The following is a 20805-nucleotide window of genomic DNA, read 5'->3' as shown; positions in this document are numbered from 1 at the left end:
CAAACATTTCAGCTCAATGAGGCTTGAAAAACTGACAAAGAGCAAAGCCTTTTATTCTACAGAGAAATGAGGCTTAACTGCAGCTCCCTCTGGGAAAGGGAACACTGGCAACTCTTCCCTTTTATACAGTCTAAGTTAAATGATGGTGATAAGAGGATTGCAGGGGGGCTGGGGAAAGGACCAGGACCCTGCGGGGAGGGAAAAGAGATTCCCTGCATGGGGAGGAAGAACAGATAGGACACTGAGGTCACTATTTTCTATAGCCAAACTTTATTCTTAATCACTCTAGTCTTTCCAAGCAGTGGGCACAAGCACAGAAAATAAGGAACCTCACTTTGGCCTGGGACAAGGACCCTTTATCTTTGATTCCAGCTCCTTGAGTCCTAGATGAGAATCCTCTGTCTCAGCTTCTGGGAAAAGCTTCTCCCCTTCCCCCATGTCAAGCTAATACTCAGTGACTGTTATTCCTTACACACAACATTTCATGTCTTTTTCTGCATCTTTACCTGGCTGCACCCCAACCTCCGTTCGTGAAATGAATTCCCTCCTCACCTGGTTTCCTTCAAAATTTGAAATAACTGAAGGAAACGTTAAATTTCAGTTCGAGCTTAATAAAATAAAGACAAATGTTTTACCCCTTCCAAATTCATCCATACCCTGAAATCCATTCAATGACCCTAGTTAAGAACACCTGTTCAACAGGAAGTTTTTCCTACTAATGGTCTGCCCCTTCCAAAAAAAGTTACCTTGTATTTATGTTGCATATAATTCTTCTTTTCAATATTTATTTGTTTCATTAAATTCATTTCATTGTTTCATTTGTTCGATTGTTTCATTTTTAAATTATTTCATCAAATATCTCTCAATTACCTGTAAAAAGTATTAACATTCATTTTTTTAAATGATGAGTTCCAAATTCTCTCCCTCCCTTTTGTCTCTACTCCCTCCTCGAGAAACCAAGCAATTTGATATCAATTATACAAGTGAAGTCATGCAAATATATTTCCATGTTATCCATTTGCAAATAATTATTTATGTCTATATTGGCTCTTGTGTAAAATAAAGTTCTTGAGGGTAGGAAGAGTTTTGGTTTTGTATCTCTAGCACGGCGTTGGCCACTTAACACTTAATAAGCACTTGTTGATTGATTACCCAAAGGCATTTGTCAAACAGTGCTTTGTTCCATAATTGAGGGATCCATTATTTTGTCTGTGTAGGAACTTCTTCCCCAAGACATCTTGGCAGCTGGCTTTTGTTAATTTACCAAAGCCACATAATCCATCTTCTGGTAGCCAAACAGGAGATGAGTTTCTCCCAACATATTTGGGCTAGTCCTCAGATAATAAATATATCCAGCCTAGATCTAATCCCATATTCCCAGCCCATTCAGCCTATTTGATTTGATTACCACAAAATAATCACAAATTTTCTGGCTAACCGGTATAGTGCTGTTAAGTCTACAAAATACTTTACATAAAGGTGTCATCTGATCTTCACAATGGTTATATGAGTGGCTAGAGAAAAAAATCAAGTCTACTTTCCAGATGTGGAAAGTGAAATTAAGATAGTTAAGACTTGCCCATCTGAAAGATGGCAGGATACCCAAATCCCCCAATTTTTCCACAATAGCTCCTCTTCCTCCAGCCTCACCCTCCAATGTGATTTACTAAAGTTCTCTCGAGGGCAGAGATATTTATATTCCAACTGAAAGTTAGGGACCGGACTTATGATTTCACTAATACTATTAATTCCTAGAGGGAGAAAATCCCTATACAAATCTATTCCTTCTCCAGAAAGTGAGAATCTTCTTAAAACAGTGGCCTAGACTTATCCAGGGTGGCAAAGTCACTAAATGGCACAAGTAGCTCTTGAATTCAGGTCTTCCTGGCTTCCAAACTTCAGTTCTTTAACCCCCAAAATAATAGCTAACATTTATAGCCTACTCATTACATGGCAGGCACTGTGCTAAGTGCTTTACCATCATCTCATTTGATTATTATCTCATTTGATTTCTCACTATGCCTGGCTGCTTTTATTTCTTTAGCTAAAATTTCTCTTATGAGCAGTAACATTTTGAGAAGTCCTTGAAAGCCAGTGGAAGTAATTATGAATATTCATCATTAGATGAATGTGAATTTTTTATTTGAATTTGAATATTTATTGATGACCTTATACTATAGAAGACAATACAGAATCTGGTCCTCATCCCAAAAAACTGGCATTTGTAGGGGCTGGGACACACACATCACACACACACACACACATATATACAATTACAGCACAAATACAAGCAAATTCACTTGGGAGGATTAGGTCTTAGCTTCTGTTTTTTTTTTCTTTTACTTTATATTACAGAGTATATACATGCTGAGGGGAGCTCCAAGACTGGGACAATGCCAGGGGGAGGTCTTTGTCCTTCTGAATGAGCAAATTTACGACCCCTGAATTTTCCCTGGAGAATGGGAGGGGCTGCCCATTCTCAGCTATTTTTATCAATATATTTCACAATAATATTTTCAGTGACTTTGCTTTTACATAGTACTTTTACTTCCTTCATGTCATTTAATCTTCTTGGCAGTTCTAAGCAAAAATGGTACAATTTCTGTATTAAATATCTTAGAAGCCCAGAGATATGAGAGAGTTTTTAAGAGGCAATCTTGACTAAAATTTAAGGCTCCAGAGTCCAAACCCTGAACTCTTCCCTATCCACCTCCTTGCCTTTTGCTGGTCTTGAAGGAGCAGGGTTTATGGGCTTCCTCCAATCACTTTCTCTCCAGTCACTTTCCCAGAAGTCATTGATCAATCCAGGGAGAGGAATAAGTGGCAGAATGAAAAAACAGAATTTTACAATCAGGATTTCACACATAACCACAAGACAAAGTGCTAGAAGGGAGCTTTTGCCCAGGGAATCAGTCAGTAAACATTTATTTTGTGCCTACTGTGTGCTAGACACTGTGCTAAAAAACACTGGAGATTCAAAGGCTTTCCAATTTTTCAAATTCATAGAAAATCTCTCAAGCATCTCAAGGTTTAAGCTAATTGCTCATTTTACATATGAGTAAACTGAGTCACAGTCAAAAGAAAAAGTTAAAGAAAATAAGATCCTATAGGAGAGGAATTGCATCCTTTTATAAAAAACAAAGAGCTTTGTACAAAGCTCTAGTACAGAGCTTTTTACATATTAGATGCATATATACATGCTTGTTTGAATTGAAGGTTACACAGGCACTAAATAGCAGAATCAATATTTGAATCCAGGTTCAGACAGTGCTGAAGGGACCTCAGACTCTAACTCATTTTGCAGATGGGGAAACTGAGGCACAGAGAGATTTGATGGTCTCGTCCAAGGTCACACAGTAATAACTAGCATTTGTATAGTCCTTGTGATAAGAGGTTTTCTGGCTTACTTTTCTTACTTCTGTTTACTTACATCACACAGCTAGCCTGTAAAATCAAGCTTGAGACATCAACTACCTATCTGTACCAAATGACTAGTTTTCTGCTTTACCTGATATGGATCTTTCTTTTGCCAACTGTGTTTTAATATGTAAATTATCCATCCTAATGTGCTCTTTGAAATTCCAGCATGGCCATCTTTCTTACCTAATGTTTGCTGTTGTTCAGTTGTGTCCGACTCCTCATGACCCCGTTTAAGGTTTCCTTGGCAAAGATACTGGAGTGGTTTGCCGTTTCCTTTTCCAGCTCGTTTTACAGATGAAGAAACTGAGGCAAATAGGGTAAAGTGACTTAGCCAGGATCACACAGTATCTAAGGTTAGACTTGGAACTCAGAAAGATATGAGTCTGTCTGACTTAGCCTAATACACTGTGCACTATAACACTACCTAGTGTAGCTTAAAATTAATGCTAAGGGTTCCCAGATTTTTCAATGAAGCTTGTATTTTAAACTGATTTTTTCCTTATCTCTGTGATGTTGATCATGATTGGTAGCCATACATTTTTGTCACACTTTTAAAGTTTGCAAAACTCTTTACAGGCATTATCTTATTTTATCACAATTCTGGGAGGTAGACATTATTGTCAGCTCCACTTTCCAGATGAGGAAACTGAAGCTGACAGATGTTAACTGATTTGCCCAGGGCCAGCATGCTATCCATTTTGCCTTCTTGCTCCTCTGATGTCAAATCCAGTGCTCATTTCTACTCTCCTTCAGTGGAGAGGGGGAAAGCTGAGAAGCTGCATGGTCTCTTCCATCAGACATACCTTCTAAAATCTGAGTTTTCACCACCTAGCTTTTTTCTCCTTTCCACTGAGCTGATGGAGAAGCAACAGACAGCAGAGGAAGAATGGAAGACTAGGAGATCTACCTGTGAGACACAGCCAGAGATTCACATAAAGAAGCCCATGAACTGGTCAGTCGGCATTTAAATGAGCACTATTTGAAGTTATAATTACGCAAAATCTGGTAAGTGATTGCAGTCTAATGGAAATATAGAGTGTTCATTCAAATAAGAAGTACAGTATTCCAGGTAAATTCATTATTTGCACTAATTTAAACTAATTAAGCATCAACTCTTTGAGGTACGAGACTATCTTTTGACAGAGCATTTGTGAGTGAAGGCAAAGTCTCAAGTAGAGTTGGAAACTCCCAGAGGGCAACTGGACATTTATGTATGGCCATAGGTAGGGGTAGAGCAGCAAGGTGGGAAATCGATAGAGAGCTGGGCCAGAAGTCAGGAAGATGGGCTCCTGGAGAAATCACTCAATCCTGCTCAGTTTCTGAGCTGGAGAAGAAATGGCAAAGAACTCTGGGATCTTTGTCACGAAAACCCTAAATGGGGTCATAAAGAGTCTGAAAGAAGTGAGCAACAATAGGGAGGAGGGAAAGCAGTTAGCTGTACCATTTTATTCAGCTTGAATCTTTGCCCTAGTCTCAGAGGAAATAGCTTCCCTTCACACAATATAATCTTAGAGTTGGAGAAAGTTCTCTCGGGAGAATTTGAATTTTTTGAGGACTAGAACTGGGTTGTCTTTGAGGGCCTCACAAGTTGCAAGTGCCTAATATTTATTTATTAATTTATTTTTATTAAATTGCAGTGAATTCTATTCATTTGGATGAAAATTTGGGGTGGATTTATCTAACCCTCTGAGACTGACCAAAGGAGGTTAGATTTCCTCTTTCCTTCAGTAGCCTGAACCTTTCCAGCTCGAAACCTGTTGGACTGCTACATCAAACTGGGAACCAGCTCTTCTAGCTTCCCCCTGATGGTCCCCTGGGATCACCGGGCTCCTGGCAATGGAAGATGCATCTCAAGCAATGATCTTGCTCCACTTTGTGGCCTACAGGCAAACATTTTTTCCTTGTGTGTCCTTAACAGCCCATTCCCACAGCCCTCACAAGGGAGTCTTTTAGATGTAAAGCTATGGGCATAAAGGGGAAAAAAGAATCCCACCCCCAAAGATTAGGGGATAAGAGAATGGAAAACCTTGAAGAAAAACTCAGATTAACTGGGATGTCTTTCCAGCTTCTTTTGACTAGTTTTCTACTTTACCCCAATTCCCACATCAGCTCCTTCTCCAAGGAATTCTGTGATCCACCCCAAACAAAGCCCTGCTTCAGAGTTCCATCCTTCAGGCTTACAACTCACAGACAACCTAGAATATTTGCTTTTAAAGAGTCATTTTATTAAACTCTTCATTTTACAGATGAGGAAATGGGTTTACTGATTAACCCAGGAATAGCTAGTGAGTAGTGGAATTAAAACTAAAATTCAGCCCTCCTGAACCCTAAATCTTCCCATCATAAGATATTCTTATTCCATCTACTTAAAGAAATCTGAAGTATAGTGGCAGAAATGTGAAGCTTGAACAGGCCACCCTCCCTTACAAGATTGCTAAATGCCTCATTGAAGCTTTTCCAAACTTCAAAGAAATTTATATAGCACTGGCAGAGAGGGACATGCTGGGATTTGAAATGAATTGGCTTATTCTGCTCAAAATGGGAATGAGACTTGGGAGAATTTTCCATATAGGGAAGCGAAGGGAAAAAATTGAAAAATATTTTATAACTGTCTGAACAATACATTTGTATGGCAGTCATGTATGGTGGGGCGTTTCTAAAGAAAGTCCAGAAAATGTGATTGACCCTTGAGATAGGTTGAGCTACACTCTTTTGAAGAAGTATTATAACAACATCAGATTTGATGAAAAAGGGAAGGACAGCTTCAGCAGCAGATGTCAGCATTCTCTTATTCCTACTCTGATTGGGGGTCTGTGGGGGTTTGTTCTCTGGTGGAGAGAAGGACTTGAAATAATTCTATTGTTTGATTTTTTCTAGTTATTTACTTGGATATTTCATCCCAATTAAATGCTTTGCTATTTATATATAGTTTCTACCTGGTATGTTGGCAGAAAAATGTCCTGGCAGAGTTCTTGAGCCACATTTGTATAACTTTAATTACCCCAAGTCATCTTAGATTGAACTTGACATATGGCGGAGTTTCAAAATCATGTAAGATCTGTATTATAGAAATATCAAATACTTGTCTCAAAATTGAATCCTATTCTCATTAGATTTGCTAGTTTTTTTGGGATATGGCCTTTAATAAATACTTTTCCTAAAAGCCTTCTCAACCCACTGTACAATAGGCATGTTGAAAACATCAATCATTATCCTCTTTTTAAAATGTCCCTTACACAAAGTTCCATATCGGTCTGAAACAGGCTTCCCGGTTTTCCCAAATCTAGTGAGCAGAAAACCAAAGCACTGCCTTCAATTTGTGCTATTTTTCAGTGTAGTTTGTACATTTTTTTTCCATTCAAAGAGATTTCATTTTGGGGATTAGGTATATCAGGTCTAACAGGAAGCATGAGTCTATCTTTCTATTCCATAATATAGTCAATTTCCATTTTTTCCAGATATTTTCCACATAGTGAAAGTCTGTTTTTTCCTCGAGTCTTAAACCTCGGGAAGAAGATTCAATGGGTTAACATCACATTGGAGTCCACAGTCTCTATATAGCTGGAAAAGCTGAAAATGACAGAGAATTGGACTGTATAGTCATTTCCAGTTCCTTCTCCATATGGAATATCTTAAATCCCCTTAAATCCTATTGTTATTTCCAGAGCTGCACACCAGGTTCTCCAGGCTGCTGGCAATCACTAGACCCAGAGGCTCTGGAGGAGAAAGTGAGATTGGTGATCTTGCACAGCCTTCCCTCCCTCAAATCCAATTCATTTGCACATCATGATATCACCTCTCTGATGTCATGGTCCTTTTAATTACAAAGAATTAAGTAATTCTTTGTGTTTTAATAATGATTATTATAATTATAAGTAATAATAATGAGAAGAAAAGCCTTTCTCTGTTAAGATTTTGGTGCATTCATCATTAGGGTGATTTCTTTCCATCATCTCATCACAAATCTCTTTTGTTCACTTGAAAGGTCTTTAAAGGAACCTAGAAGAGAAGAACCCAATCGTGCAGGGTAATAAGGGAAAGAGGAGAAAGCAGGGGAAGGAGGACAGAAAGGCGCTAGACCATACTGAAATACGGCTTTTCTTGGCTGGCCGGCTGACTGGCAGGCTGAGGACTCTCAGCTCCCTGCTCCTGCTCCGAGGAAGGCTGAGCTTGCCCTGGCTTCTTGCCCAAGGCCCTGAGCTTGGCTGGGAAGGCCTCCTGCACCACACTGTAGCTAGCAGTGGTCAGGTAGACCATTCGCCGTTGAGGCTCTTCCTCTGGGCATTTGCACAGCCTCCTAAAGGCCGTCCGGAACTTCTGGGACATGAGGTTGTAAACGATGGGGTTGATGGCGCTGTTGGCGTAGATACAGGTTCGACAGAATAGGAGAAACCATGGGTCAAGGTAGGGGCGGTCCATAAAGGAGTTCACTAGGACCAGGGTCCGGTAGGGCATCCACAGGACAGCAAAGAGGACCACCACCATGACCAGCATCTTGGTGACCTGGGAGAAGAGTTAGACAATGACAGATCAGCTACTCCTACCACTACAAGGAAACAGCCAGACACTTTTGGAATGAACTCCTCCAAATCAGTGGACTCCAACTTTGCCACTATCTCCCATTTAGTGTTATCAATAATAATAATATATTATTAAATAATAATAGTCAATTCCTTAATGATTAAATGTGAATTATAATTGATATTTATTAATTGACAGTGATGATTTATTATTTTTATTGAAGTTTTTATTTTCAAAACATATGTATGGATAATTTTTCAATATTGACCTTTGCATGGCCTCGGGTTTCAGATTTTTCCCCTCCTTTCCTCTATCCCCTCCCCTAGATGGCAAGCAATCCAATATATGTTATACATGTTAAAATATATGTTAAAAAGGATAATTTTTCAATTGACCCTTGCAAAACCTTTTATTCCAATTTTCCTCCCTTCTCCTCATCCCCTCCCCTAGAATGGCAAGTAATACAATATATGTTAAACATGATAAAAATATATTAAATTCCATGTAGGCATCCATATTTATACAATTATCTTGCTACACAAGAAAAATCAAATCAAAAATGGAAAAATGAAAGAGAAAATAAAATTCAAGCAAACCACAACATAAAGAGTGGAAAAGGTCATCCATCCTCAGTTTCCACAATCCTCTCTCATCACAAGATCATTGGAACTGACCTCAATTACCTCATTATTGAAAAGAGCCATGTCTGTCAGAATTGATCAATTGATGATTTATTGTTAACAGAAATAAAACTGGTATTTGTATAACACTTAGTGGACTTCACCAGAACCTTAGACAACATGACCTGGGACCTTTGACTCTGATAAATAAACTTTCAATCTTTATTTTGCAGGCTGTAGCATGCAGGCCTCCAGGACACTTTCTGGCCATGTCCATAATGTGCTGCCTTAACTTTGGACATTATCCCCATCTCATCCCCTCCTCCATCCCCATGGAGACCCTGCATTCTGCTCCGTGGACAACACAAAGAATCAGGTTTCTGAATTATTTCTCTGACATCTCTAGTCCATGCTGTCTATTCCTTTTTCCTTGTCCAGTCCTGGCCCTACCCTTATCTTCTATTATAATGTAAGCTCCTTGAGGCTAGCACCGTCTTGATTGCTTATATTTTTGTATCCCTAACACTTAATTCAAATTAATTTAATTAATGTATTAATTATTATAATATTATAATTGTTAATTAAATTAATTGATTAATCCAAATGACTGGCACTCAGCATTTAATAATGCTTTATCTAATCTGTCCACATACATACAGATATATATTTCATTGAATCTTCACAAAATACTATAGTATTATGCTAAGAGAATTTCTAGCTCAACTTTATTACCACCATTTATTTAATACTTTCAAAGAGCATTTAACTTAAAAAGGAAGTAGAGATAAGAAGGAGTGTCTGGAAAGGTCCCTTGCAGAAGTACAATTTGAGCTGAATTTGAAATATTTAGGACCTGCAAAATCAAGCTAAACTATCAAACAATAATCCTAATTAATTTGCAAACTCCAGCTTGAGATATCAGCTAGTCCTGAGTTTACTGGTTAATTTCTTTATTTTTACCAGATACAGATGTTCTTTTTCTCATGGCCATTCTTTGATTTATAAATCATTACCTAACCTTTCTGCTTTCTGTAAAATTCCATGGTTCCAGTCCTGCCTATGTAACCAAAACATATAATGTGGCTTTAAACTGCTGCTCAGGATTCACTTTTGTATACAGTAAAGCTATACTCTCAGCTTTCATTAATATCCCTGTATCATTGGTGATATGAATGACAGTCATATCTATCAACAGATCTTTACACAATTTTTGTCTCACTATGTATAATGAAATTTTTATCATCAAGGAATTGAGGTTCAGAAAGGTGACATGTTTTGTCTACTGTCATACAACTAATAAGGGTCACAGCTGATGCTCACTTTCAGGTCATCTAGCTCCAGAATCCAGAGAGTTTATTTCTATGAGGGACTACCTTGTTTTTCCCCACTCTATACCTCCCTTAGGTATAGGTATAGATATAGGTATAGGTATAGGTATAGGTATAGGTACAGGTACAGGTACAGGTATAGGTACAGGTACAGGTATAGGTACAGGTATAGGTATATGTATAGGTATAGGTACAGGTATAAGTATAGGTATAGGTACAGGTATAGGTACAGGTACAGGTACAGGTACAGGTACAGGTACAGGTATAGGTATAGGTACAGGTACAGGTATAGGTATAGGTATAGGTACAGGTATAGGTATAGGTATAGGTATAGGTACAGGTACAGGTACAGGTATAGGTACAGGTACAGGTATAGGTACAGGTATAGGTATATGTATAGGTATAGGTACAGGTATAAGTATAGGTATAGGTACAGGTATAAGTATAGATATAGATAGGGTAGACCCCATCAACTCTCAAGAATTGGATGCAGAGTTTGAACATAGTATAGGGAAACTAATAGGGGAATTGACAGTCAGTCAACAGCTAATAGACATTTATTAAGACCTTACTTAGTCCCAGAAGCTGCTAAAGGTGGTGATACAAAGATAGGGGGAAAAGAGAATTTCTGTTGAAAAGGAATTCATATTCTAATAGGGGAGTCAATACACAAATAACTCTGTAAGATAAATACAGTGTAAATAAAGGTAATCTCATAAGGACAGCAGTAGGGACAAGGAAGGTATGCCTGAAAAGCCTCTTACAAAAAAGATGGCCTTTGAGCTGAGTCTTGAAATAAGCCAAAGAAGCCCGAATCTGGGTATAAGGAGGAGAGAGCATTCTGGGGATGGGGGCAGCCAATGAAAAGGCATTGAATTCTAAGTAGAGTGAATTGTCCTTGAGAAACAGCAAGAAGGGCATTGTTATTGAGTGCATTAGATTGTGTTAGGGTTGTAAAAAATGAAAGGAGCCTGAAAAGCAGGGATAACTTATGAAAAGGTTTTTTTGGTTGTTGTTTGTTTTTTTTTGTTTGTTTTTTGCTGAGGCAATTGGAGTTAAGTGACTTGCCAGGGTCACACAGCCAGGAAGTATTAAGTGTCTGAGGCCAGATTTGAACTCGGGTCCTCCTGACTTCAGGGCTGGTGCACTCTACCTGCCCCTTATGAAGAGTTTTAAAAGCCAAATAGAGGGTTTTATATTTGATCCTGAAGATTACAGGAAATCAGTGGGTTTTATCGAACAGGGTCAGACCTGGGCTTTAGGAAGAACCTTTTTGACAGACGAGTTAAATATTGATTGGAGTGGGGAGAGACTTGAGGCAGACAGACCTCTCCATCTTGATAGCAGACTATTTCAGGTGTCCAGGAAGGAAGTGCTGAGGATCTGTCCAGAATGGTGGAGATGTCAGAGAAAAGTACCACGTATGAGAGATACTATAAAGATACAGAACTTGGCAGCAGATTGGATTGGGAACAGGTAAGTAAAGAAACACGGTTACACTCATTTTGGGGAATCTCTGAATACCCTAAGGGAGAGGACATGAAGAATGAGAAATAGAAGTGGGAATGTGGCTCCTTGGCGGTCTACTAGGTGAAACTCAGAGAAAATTAACTCCCAAGGGAAAACGCAGGTTATTAGCTATAATTAGCAAGGGGCCATGTTAATAATTAGCTATTAGTTATGGGCCCTGCCCTTTATGAACAGAATCTCAAAGTAAGCAACCTGGGAAGCTGAAGAAAGTTGGGAACATTTTCTTATTCTTCCTTCTTTTGTTCTTTAGTCTAAATGTGAATCATCATTTTAAGATAGCCTAAGAGCCAAAGGGATTAGAAAAAAAAGTGGATATAAGCTTAGAAGGATACAAGATGGGGAGGATATTGAAGACAAACCTGTCTGCTCTCCCAATCTTTCCAAGTCTTTTTTTTTGACATCACCTAGTTTTACCCACACCATGGCTTCCCTCCCCTTCATTCTTTCAGGACATTTTTGGGTTGAGGTGAGTCGTGAGATAAAGAAAAAATAATCAGTGGAGGGGAGAGGATTTAGAGGGAGGGAAAAGCTGCAAATCTCTACCTAAATTTGGCTAGTATCCCTCACATTTTCTCCTGCCAGCTACTCTGATGCAATCTGATAATTGTCTTCTCTTTCTCCCCTGGCCAGGAGTTATATTGGTACAAAGGACATCTAGCATGGTGGGGAGGAAGAAGGAAAGAGGGCCACTGTGTGTCTTAAGAGGCCCCAAGTCACCTAAGAACAAAGCAAAGTTCTTTCTGTCCAGCCCCATATGGAGAAGGACCAGAGACCCTGAGTGGCCTACCTAGTATACAAATACTATAGGTATTTGTTTAATAGGGAATGGAAACAGTCCTGAAGTTGTCAATTAATCCTTACAGATAGGGGTCATCCCTAATAATGCACCTTATTAATAATCACCTTGTCTATAGCATCTGCTCCAAGGCTTCTTAGACAAGTCTCTTAAAGAATTCTTAATCTTTTATGAGCACTAGACTTCTTTGATGGCCTGATGATGACCACCTTCTCTAATATTTTCAGATACATAAAATATACAAAATGCTGGATTTTAATAGAAGGTTAAATAAAGATGTAATTTTTTTCCTTTCAAGTTTATGAAGCCCTGAAATTTATTGATGTCTCCTCTGTGAATACATGAACCCCAGATTAAGAACCCTGGATCTTCAACTATGATAGACTTGGCTCTTCTCAACAATATCATGATCCAAGACAATTCTAATAAATGAGATGGAAAATGCCATCCGCATCCAGAGAGAGAATTATGGAGACTGAATGCAAATCAAAGTATAATATTTTCATCTTTTTTTGTTTGTTTGCTTTTCCTTTCTCATGTTTTTTTCTCTTTCATTCTGATTTTTCTTGCATGACATGACAAATACGGAAATATGTTTAAAAATGACCTATATCAGATTGCTTGCTGTCTTGAGGAGTGGTGAGGAGAGGGAGAGAGAGAAAAAAATATTTGGAACTCAAAATCTTACAAAGATGAATGGTGAAAACTATCTTACACATAGTTGGAAAAATTGGTAATTTCCAAGAAAAAAATTAACCCCTGATCTAGTTAGAGTCAGCTAGATGTTGGGGTAGAGTAGTGGCAGGGTAAATAGAATACAGAATGGACTTGGAAGACCTAAATTTGAATTTTGCCTCATACATTGACTATCTATCTGAGCCTGGGAAAAACCTTTAACTTCTTTGTGCCTCAGTTTCTTCCTCTGAGGGTCAATTGATTTAATATATATAAAGTGTGCTGCAAATATTAAAGTCCTCCATATTAATTTTAGTTATTGTTATGGGGACTTTTATTTCCTTTTATTAAATGTTATCATTGGGGTTCATTGCCTTTCCTACTATAATTTTAGGTTAACTAAAAGCCTGTTCTCTATTAATGTTAATTAATCTGACCAGAAACTGATTCATAGAATAATATTAAAGGAAGGCCAGGGCATGGGATGTGAAATTTTAGTTAAGGCCTTAAATATTCCTTAGGTAAGAAGTTAGAGAAGAATCTCAACTGTCCTTGACTCCTTGGTAACAGCCTATTTGTGATCCCTTTAAATGTAATTTTAACTGTGCCCTGAATTTAGTTTACCTGTAGTCTCTTTAATAAGGCTTGTTTATGTATGACATTATTTTAACAATGTTTAATAAAATCTGTTCAACTTTTATGACATTGATGGAGGCATGGGATTGTGAATCTCTTTTCTGATTTTTATGGACTAAGAGAAATATACAAGATTACAGTATGTAAAAGAATGAAGCTCTGTCACTGACATAATTTTGTCTATAAGAAACCTTTTTAGAATCCTAATTGGGATTCAAATTTCTTTTTTTGTCTGAGATCTGAACCTGTGCTTGAGCATAATAAAACTTGGGTTTTCCCCCCTCTATAATTTCTGCATTATAGTAGATTTATATCAGCAACAAGACATTTCTCCTATAATGTTATTATAATTACTAGTACAATTGGGTCATTTTACAGATAAAGAAGCAGATTTTCACTGGCTGTCTCCTATACCTTGAATTATCTTCCTCTTCTTCTCAGCCTCCAGGCTTACCTGATTTCCTCCAAATCCAGCTAAAATCCCAGTTTCTTAGAGAAGCCTTTCCCAAATACTCTCAATTTCAGGGCCTTTCCTTTATTGAATTTTTCCAATTTATTCTGTCTAATATTTGTTTGCATGTTGCCTCTCCCACTGGACTGCGAGAGATCCTTGAGAGTAGCAGGAACTGTATTTTGCCTTTCTTTATACCTTTGTCATTTAGCACAATGCCTGACATTGTAGGCACGTAGTAAATGTTTATTGACTCACTTATAATGACAAAGCAACTTTCCCAGAATCACATAGACAGTCAGTAGTAAAAAGTAATCTTAATCTATCCTAATCATAGATCTTTTACCTCCCAATATAGTGATCTCTCTATCAATCTGTACTGCCTTTCTTTTCTTCATAGTGGCTAATCAGACAAATAGAGCAGATTGAGAGAGGAGGCTGGTTGGAAGGGAAAGGGGGAGTATTTAAAAACTTATTTTTAATTGTATTAAGAAATAATCTTAATTATTCAGGCTGGGCCATTATATGCCTCAGCCCCTTTTCAATCATAGGGCTTGTAACTATTAATAATATCTCCTCATAGAGACTTACATGAACTGATGCTGAGTGAAACAAGCAGGGCCAGGAGATCATTATATACTTCAACAACAATACTATATGATGACCAATTCTGATGGACTTGGCCATCCTCAGCAATGTGATCAACCAAATCATTTCCAATGGAGCAGTAATGAACTGAACCAGCTACACCCAGTGAAAGAACTCTGGGAGATGACTAAGAACCATTACATTGAATTCCCAATCCCCATATTTTTGCCCACCTGCATTTTGGATTTCCTTCACAGGCTAATTGTACAATATTTCAGAGTCTGATTCTATTTGTACAGCAAAATAGCGATTTGGTCATGTATACTTATTGTGTATCTAATATATATTTTAATATATTTAACATCTACTAGTCATCTTGCCATCTGGGGGAGGGAGTGGGGGAAAGAGGGGAAAAATTGGAACAAGAGGTTTGGCAATTGTCAATGCTGTAAAGTTACCCATACATATAACCTGTAAATAAAAGGCTATTAAATAAATAAAAATAATAACAATAATATCTTCTCATATTTCAGAGAGGGAAATTTCAGGCTCTCATTGATAGGCAACATGATTATGGTGGGAGCAGAATACAATTACACATGAATGAAAAGGCATCTATTAAGTATTTACTATTTATTCAAAAATCTAAGAATACTGGGAAACCTCTTGAGGACTCTAGGATGGGACAAAAGTGGGTAAGAGGGTAAGGTAGAGAAGAGAGCTTACATACTCACCTTTCTTGATACATAAAACATACATGATATACCCTTTGACCCAGGAGTGACATTATTGGGTCTGAATCCCAAAAAATCATAAAGGAGGGAAAAGACCCATGTGTGCAAAAATGTTTATAGCAGCTCTTTTTGCAGTAGAAAAGAATTGGAAAATGAGTAGATGCCCTTCAATTGGGGAATGGCTGAACAAGTGGTGGTAGATGAAGGTAATAGAATATTATTGTTCTATAAAAAATGATGAACAACCTGGTTTTTAAAAGATCTGAAAAGATTTACATGAACTGATACTAACTGAAACGAGAAGAACCAGAAATACATTGGACACAATAATGGCAAGAATGTGCGAAGAAAACTATGAAAGACTTGGTTCTTCTCAGTGGTTCAGTGATCTAAAGCAATCCCAACAGACTTTGGACAGGAAATGTCATCTCCATCCAGAAAAAGAACTAAGGAGACTGAATGTAAATCCACATGTGCTATGTTCTTTTTTTTCTGGTTTTTAAAAAAATCTCTCCCATGGTTTTTCCCTTTTGCTCTGATTTTTCTCTCCCAACATGATTCATGAAGCAATGTGTGTTAAAAAAAATTAAAAATAAAATTAAAAAACAAAACAATATCACATACATGATAATATCTAAAAAGATGTTCCTTGCTTTGCTTTCTGGAGCAGAGCAGTCTAGGTTTGAGTCTGGAAGAACATAACAGACATTGTTCCCCACCCGGCCCAAAGCCCTGGTGGACCAGTTCTCTGCAACTTAAACTAGTTACTCTGTAATCCCGCTCTCTTTTTCTCCCTCTCCTCCTTCCCCTCTCCCTCCTCTCCTCCTCCCTTCCCACTCTTTCTTTCTCCCTCCCTCCTTCTTTATCTGTGTCTCTGTCTGTCTGTCCCTTTCTCTTTCTTCCTTTCTCTCTTCCCCTCCTTCTCCCCTCCCTCCCTCTCTGTTTCTGTCTTTCTCTCTCTCCTTCTCTCTTTGCCTCCCATGCACACACACACACACACACACACACACACACACACACACACACACATCCCACACTCCCCAGTATCCTCTTTGTCATAAAGAATTTAAATATTGCTACCACCATCTTGGGATAATAAGTCACATAACTAGCTAGAGCTTGCAGACTTTAATGAAACATCAACCTTTAGCTCTGGTGATTAACTGGTTAGTGATAGAAGAATTTCTGGCTCAGCCCTATTATCCCTATTTACTTAACATTGAGTGTTTAATAATTAGGTATAACTCCATTGTTAATGGTTAGTCTGCAGATTCCAGGTTTATCCCCAGTGTTTACTGGACAGTTTGTCGTTTTACCTGAGGCAGATCATCCCTTTCTGTTTTCTATTCTTTGATGTGTAAATCTTTACCTTCTACTTCTGCCCTCTGTAAAATTCCATTGTATTTGTCCTGCAGTTGTAACTAAAACCTACATAAAATTACTAAATATGGTTGCTGGGGCCCACTGACTTTTGTATGCTCAACATATAATAAACTAGTTATTAAAATGACTCTACATGTTGATGAGTCTGACTGGCAGCAGTGCCTATCGATGAATCCTTGGATGCTTTTTATGTCACCCTCCTGATGAGGAGCTGGCTGACTGGGGGCCGCCAGTGGGTGTCCCCTGAGCTTTTTCAGGGAACAACAAACCCTATAATTCCATGTATTGAAAGTGCAGCAAAAATATGAACATTAAATTGGACCAATTTGATGCTGTAGCAATTACTAGCTGGAAAATCACACATTCTTTTCTCCTCCTCTGTTCAGCTTTGTTCTGTTAACATTCCCTTCCTCAAAGCCCTAGGAGGGTTATTGTGGTTGTGGGACCCAAGCTTGCATTCTGCCTCCTGCATTTCTCGCTGTCTTGCCTCCCTGCCTTCCTCCCTCTCTGCCCACCTCCACCTGCCCTTCCTGTCTCCTAAAAGCCCTTTCCCCTTTCTCTTCCCACCTTGCTTGCCGTTTTTTTTTGAGTGCCCATCACTGTGTCTTTTTTTCTTTGTATCTGTCATCTCCCTCCTTTTCCTTAACTTACAGACTTTGCCATTAGAATGTGAGCTCAGAGCAACTAGAGGACACAGTGGATAGAGCACCAGCCCTGGAGTTCAAATGATCTGGGTTCAAATGCAGCCTTAGACACTTAATACTTCTTAGCTGTGTGCTCATGGGCAAGTCATTTAACCCCAATTGCCTTGGGGGAAAAAAACCCAGAATGTAAACCCCTTGAGGGCAGGGGACACAAGTTTTTTTGCCCTTTTGAGGGTCTCCTCATCACCTAGCACAGAGTTTTATTGATTTTGATTTTGTTGTTTCATCTGACAGGTTTTTGCATTTTGGGGGGCCTCCTCATCACCTAGCATTGACTTTACTGATTTTGATTTTCTTTGGTCTGACAGTTTTTTGCCTTTTGGGGGCCTCCTCATCACCTACCATGGTGCTTTCCTGATTTTGATTTTTTTGTTTGATCTGATAGGCTTTTGCATTTGGGGGGGGGGTTCTCCTCATCACCTAGCATGGACTTTACTGATTTTGATTTTGTTGCTTGGTCTGACTCTTCACAACCCCATTTGGTTTTTCTTGGCAGAGATATCAGAGTGGTCTGCCATTTTCTTCTCTAACTTATTTTACAGGTGAGGAAACTGAGGCAAACAGCCTGACTTGCCCAAGATCAGTCACACAGCTAGTAATTATGGAAAGTTGGGTTTGAATTCAGGTCTTCCTCCACACCCATCACTTTGGCTGCCCAGCTGACACACAGTGAGCTCTTAATAATTCTTGCCCATCTCCTACTGCTTGCTGTTTTTCTGCTCGTCCCTGCCTCTGTGTGTATCTCTCTCTTCCTCCTTCACCCCACTCCCACCTCAGAAGCTTCTCTCTCTCCCTGTCCCCTCCACTCCAGAAATGGGGAAATCCATCTTACCTGCTTCCTAGAAGACAAGGCCCTTTTAGTCCGGGGACGGCCTCCAGCCTTGCCCTGCTCTGCTCCCCTCTCTGGAGCGCTCCCTTCCGGGTAGCCCTCCGGGCCGACACAGCTGGGGAGATGGGAGAGAGAGCTCAGGAAGAGTATCCTCCCAATCAGCCCATAGAGAACCGTGGCCACCACCAAGGGGGTGACAAAGAAAATGGCAAAATCCAACAGGTAGATGGGCAAATAGAGGTTCCTGGAAACCTTGTAACCACATTCTAGACTCTGGTTTTTGGTGATGTTGATGTCAACCAGGAAGAACCAGAGCATGCAGTAAACAGAGGTGACCACCCAGACCCCGGTGATGATACGCTTGGCCCGGGATACTGTGCACACTGTCTGGGCCCTTATGGGATGGCAGATGGCGATGTACCTGGAGAACAAACAAAACAGAGCACGGACCACTTAAACAGAGATCGGATCATGGTGGGAGCCATATCTTCAAGGGCACGCTGGTAAAAGTTTAACAATCAGTACTTCAAAATAAAAAGTGTGTTGCCCAACACATTTAAGTTTAATTTGCATTATTAATATTTTATTCCTTCACTTTCTTAAGTCAGGACAATCAACAAAACAATAGAACAAGCCCTTATCTACATAACAAGTGCTCCTGCTGGAAACTGAACCCTGAGACTCTTAGAAACCTGTTGAGCCGGTTCTGGCTCACCTGCTTATCTTAGACATTTCTCAATCCCTTCCAGCTCTGAGCATGACGCAGGGCGTGCAATAGGCACTCATTAGATACTCATTGTTGCTGATGAAGTCAACGATAAAGAAGTTCTTAAGTCACATGAGGGGAAGGAGGACAATGGTCCAGGAAGAGACCATCCACCAAACTGCAACTATGGCTCAGCTCCATCACTGCCTCAGTAGCTCATCTGTGAAATAGGAACAGTGCTTTGTATCTAAAAATAATGTATCGCTAGAACTAGAAGGACCATCTAGGTAGAAGTAGGGCACTACAGGGGGAAAATATTGAACTTGGGAACACGGGAACTGGGTTTGAATCCTGCTCAGACATTTCTTAGCTCTGTGTGTTTCTAGCTAAGTCTCTTGATCTCTCTGAACCTTCGCTTTCCTCATCTGCAAAAGGATAGTGATGTTGACATGACCAATCTCACAGGGAAGTGAATACAAAAGTGCTTTGTAAACCACAAAAGTTATATACATATGGTCTACTGGGATTTTTACTTCTTTCGATTCCCCCATTCTAAAGTGGGTGGTTTTATAAAAATATTCTGATAACTATTTCCATATAATCGCTTTATTCCATAATCATTTAAAATATTATTCTGAAAAAAGTGTCTAGACTTCACCAGCCTGTCAAAGGGGTCCATAATAGCCATAAAAGTGGAGAACCCCAGAAAGAAAGACCCAGGGTAGCGGAGAGGAAGGAAATGCTCAAAGCAAATAATAAATTGGGGGCAGAGTCAAGTAAACTATGTCTCAATTGGGTAAGTGACTCAGCTGTGGCCACACAGCTAATGAGCGTCAGAGAGGGGAGCATTATTTTATCTCATTTGGTCTCTAGGAGCCTGAGAGGGGGCACCACTGTTCTCCCCAACATCTCTTCCATTAGAAGGGAGGTAGAAGAACCTTGTTTTTCCCTTTCTTTGTAGGCCCAGGGTCTCCTTATCCAGGCTTCTTTTTATTACAACACATGACCTGCCCTGCAATGGATCATAACTCCCTCCCAGACTTTGCTATAGTTTATGACTCACATAGAAGCCTTGCGAAATGAGGACGGAAACACAAATAAAAGAAATGTCCTTACCTCTCCACAGTGAAGGCCATGATGGAACAAGAAGAGACATTGATTCCAAGATACTGGAAGTAGGTGATACAAAGGCAGCCGACGTGCCCATAGATCCACTGCCCAGCCAAGCTGTCAGAGACATTGGGCAGCCCAGCCGCCAGGAGCACCATGAGGTCAGCCAAGGCCAGGCTGACCAGGTAGCAGTTGGTGGGCGTCCGCATGTCCCGGGTGGTCAGCACGACGAGGACCACCATCATGTTGCCGATGATGCCCACCCCACAGATCAGCAGCACCAGGAAGACAGAGACAGTCTTGTACTCCATCAAGCCCAAGATAGTGTCTCTGCCCACCAGTGACATGTTGGTGGGGTTGTCCACTCTGCTGTGGTTCTCCATGATGAGGAGGAGGGAGAGGATGTGTGTGTGTGTGTGTGTGTGTGTGTGTGTGTGTGTGTGTGTAAGAGAGAAGAGAGGGACAGAGAGAGAGACAGAGAGAGAGAGACAGTGAGAAAAAGGAGGAAGGGAGAGATAGGAGAGAGGGGGAGAAACAGAGACACAGACAGAGACAGACAGACAATCAGAGACAGAGAAAGAGAGAGACAGAGACAGCAGAGAAAGAGAGAGAGACAGAAACAGAAACAGAGAGAGAGAGACAGATAGAGAGATAGACAGAAACAGAGAGACAGACAGACAGACTGAGGAAAGAAGAGAGAAAGGGAAGAGACAGAGAGAGAAAGAGAGAGAGAGAGAAACAGAAACAGCGAGAGAAACAGAAAAAGAGAGAGAG

The 20805-nt window shown here is 39.7% G+C and overlaps 1 protein-coding gene across 1 annotated transcript; it reads right to left on the bottom strand.

Moving 5' to 3' along the window:
- Positions 1–5390: 5390 nt before the first annotated feature.
- Positions 5391–20461, bottom strand: LOC100931976 (thyrotropin-releasing hormone receptor-like). Its single transcript, XM_003758488.3, has 3 exons — positions 20038–20461; positions 18219–18636; positions 5391–7923 (listed from the first exon to the last, which is right to left on the bottom strand). The coding sequence occupies exons 1-3, from the start codon at positions 20412–20414 to the stop codon at positions 7495–7497; spliced, it is 1224 nt and encodes a 407-aa protein (XP_003758536.1). The 5' UTR covers positions 20415–20461; the 3' UTR covers positions 5391–7494.
- Between the last annotated feature and the right edge of the window lie 344 nt (positions 20462–20805).

Source organism: Sarcophilus harrisii, chromosome 2 (assembly GCF_902635505.1).
Source record: "Sarcophilus harrisii chromosome 2, mSarHar1.11, whole genome shotgun sequence".
Lineage (NCBI taxonomy): Eukaryota > Metazoa > Chordata > Mammalia > Dasyuromorphia > Dasyuridae > Sarcophilus > Sarcophilus harrisii.
Note: the sequence above shows the minus strand (reverse complement) of the source record. Positions and strands in the feature narration are given on the sequence as shown.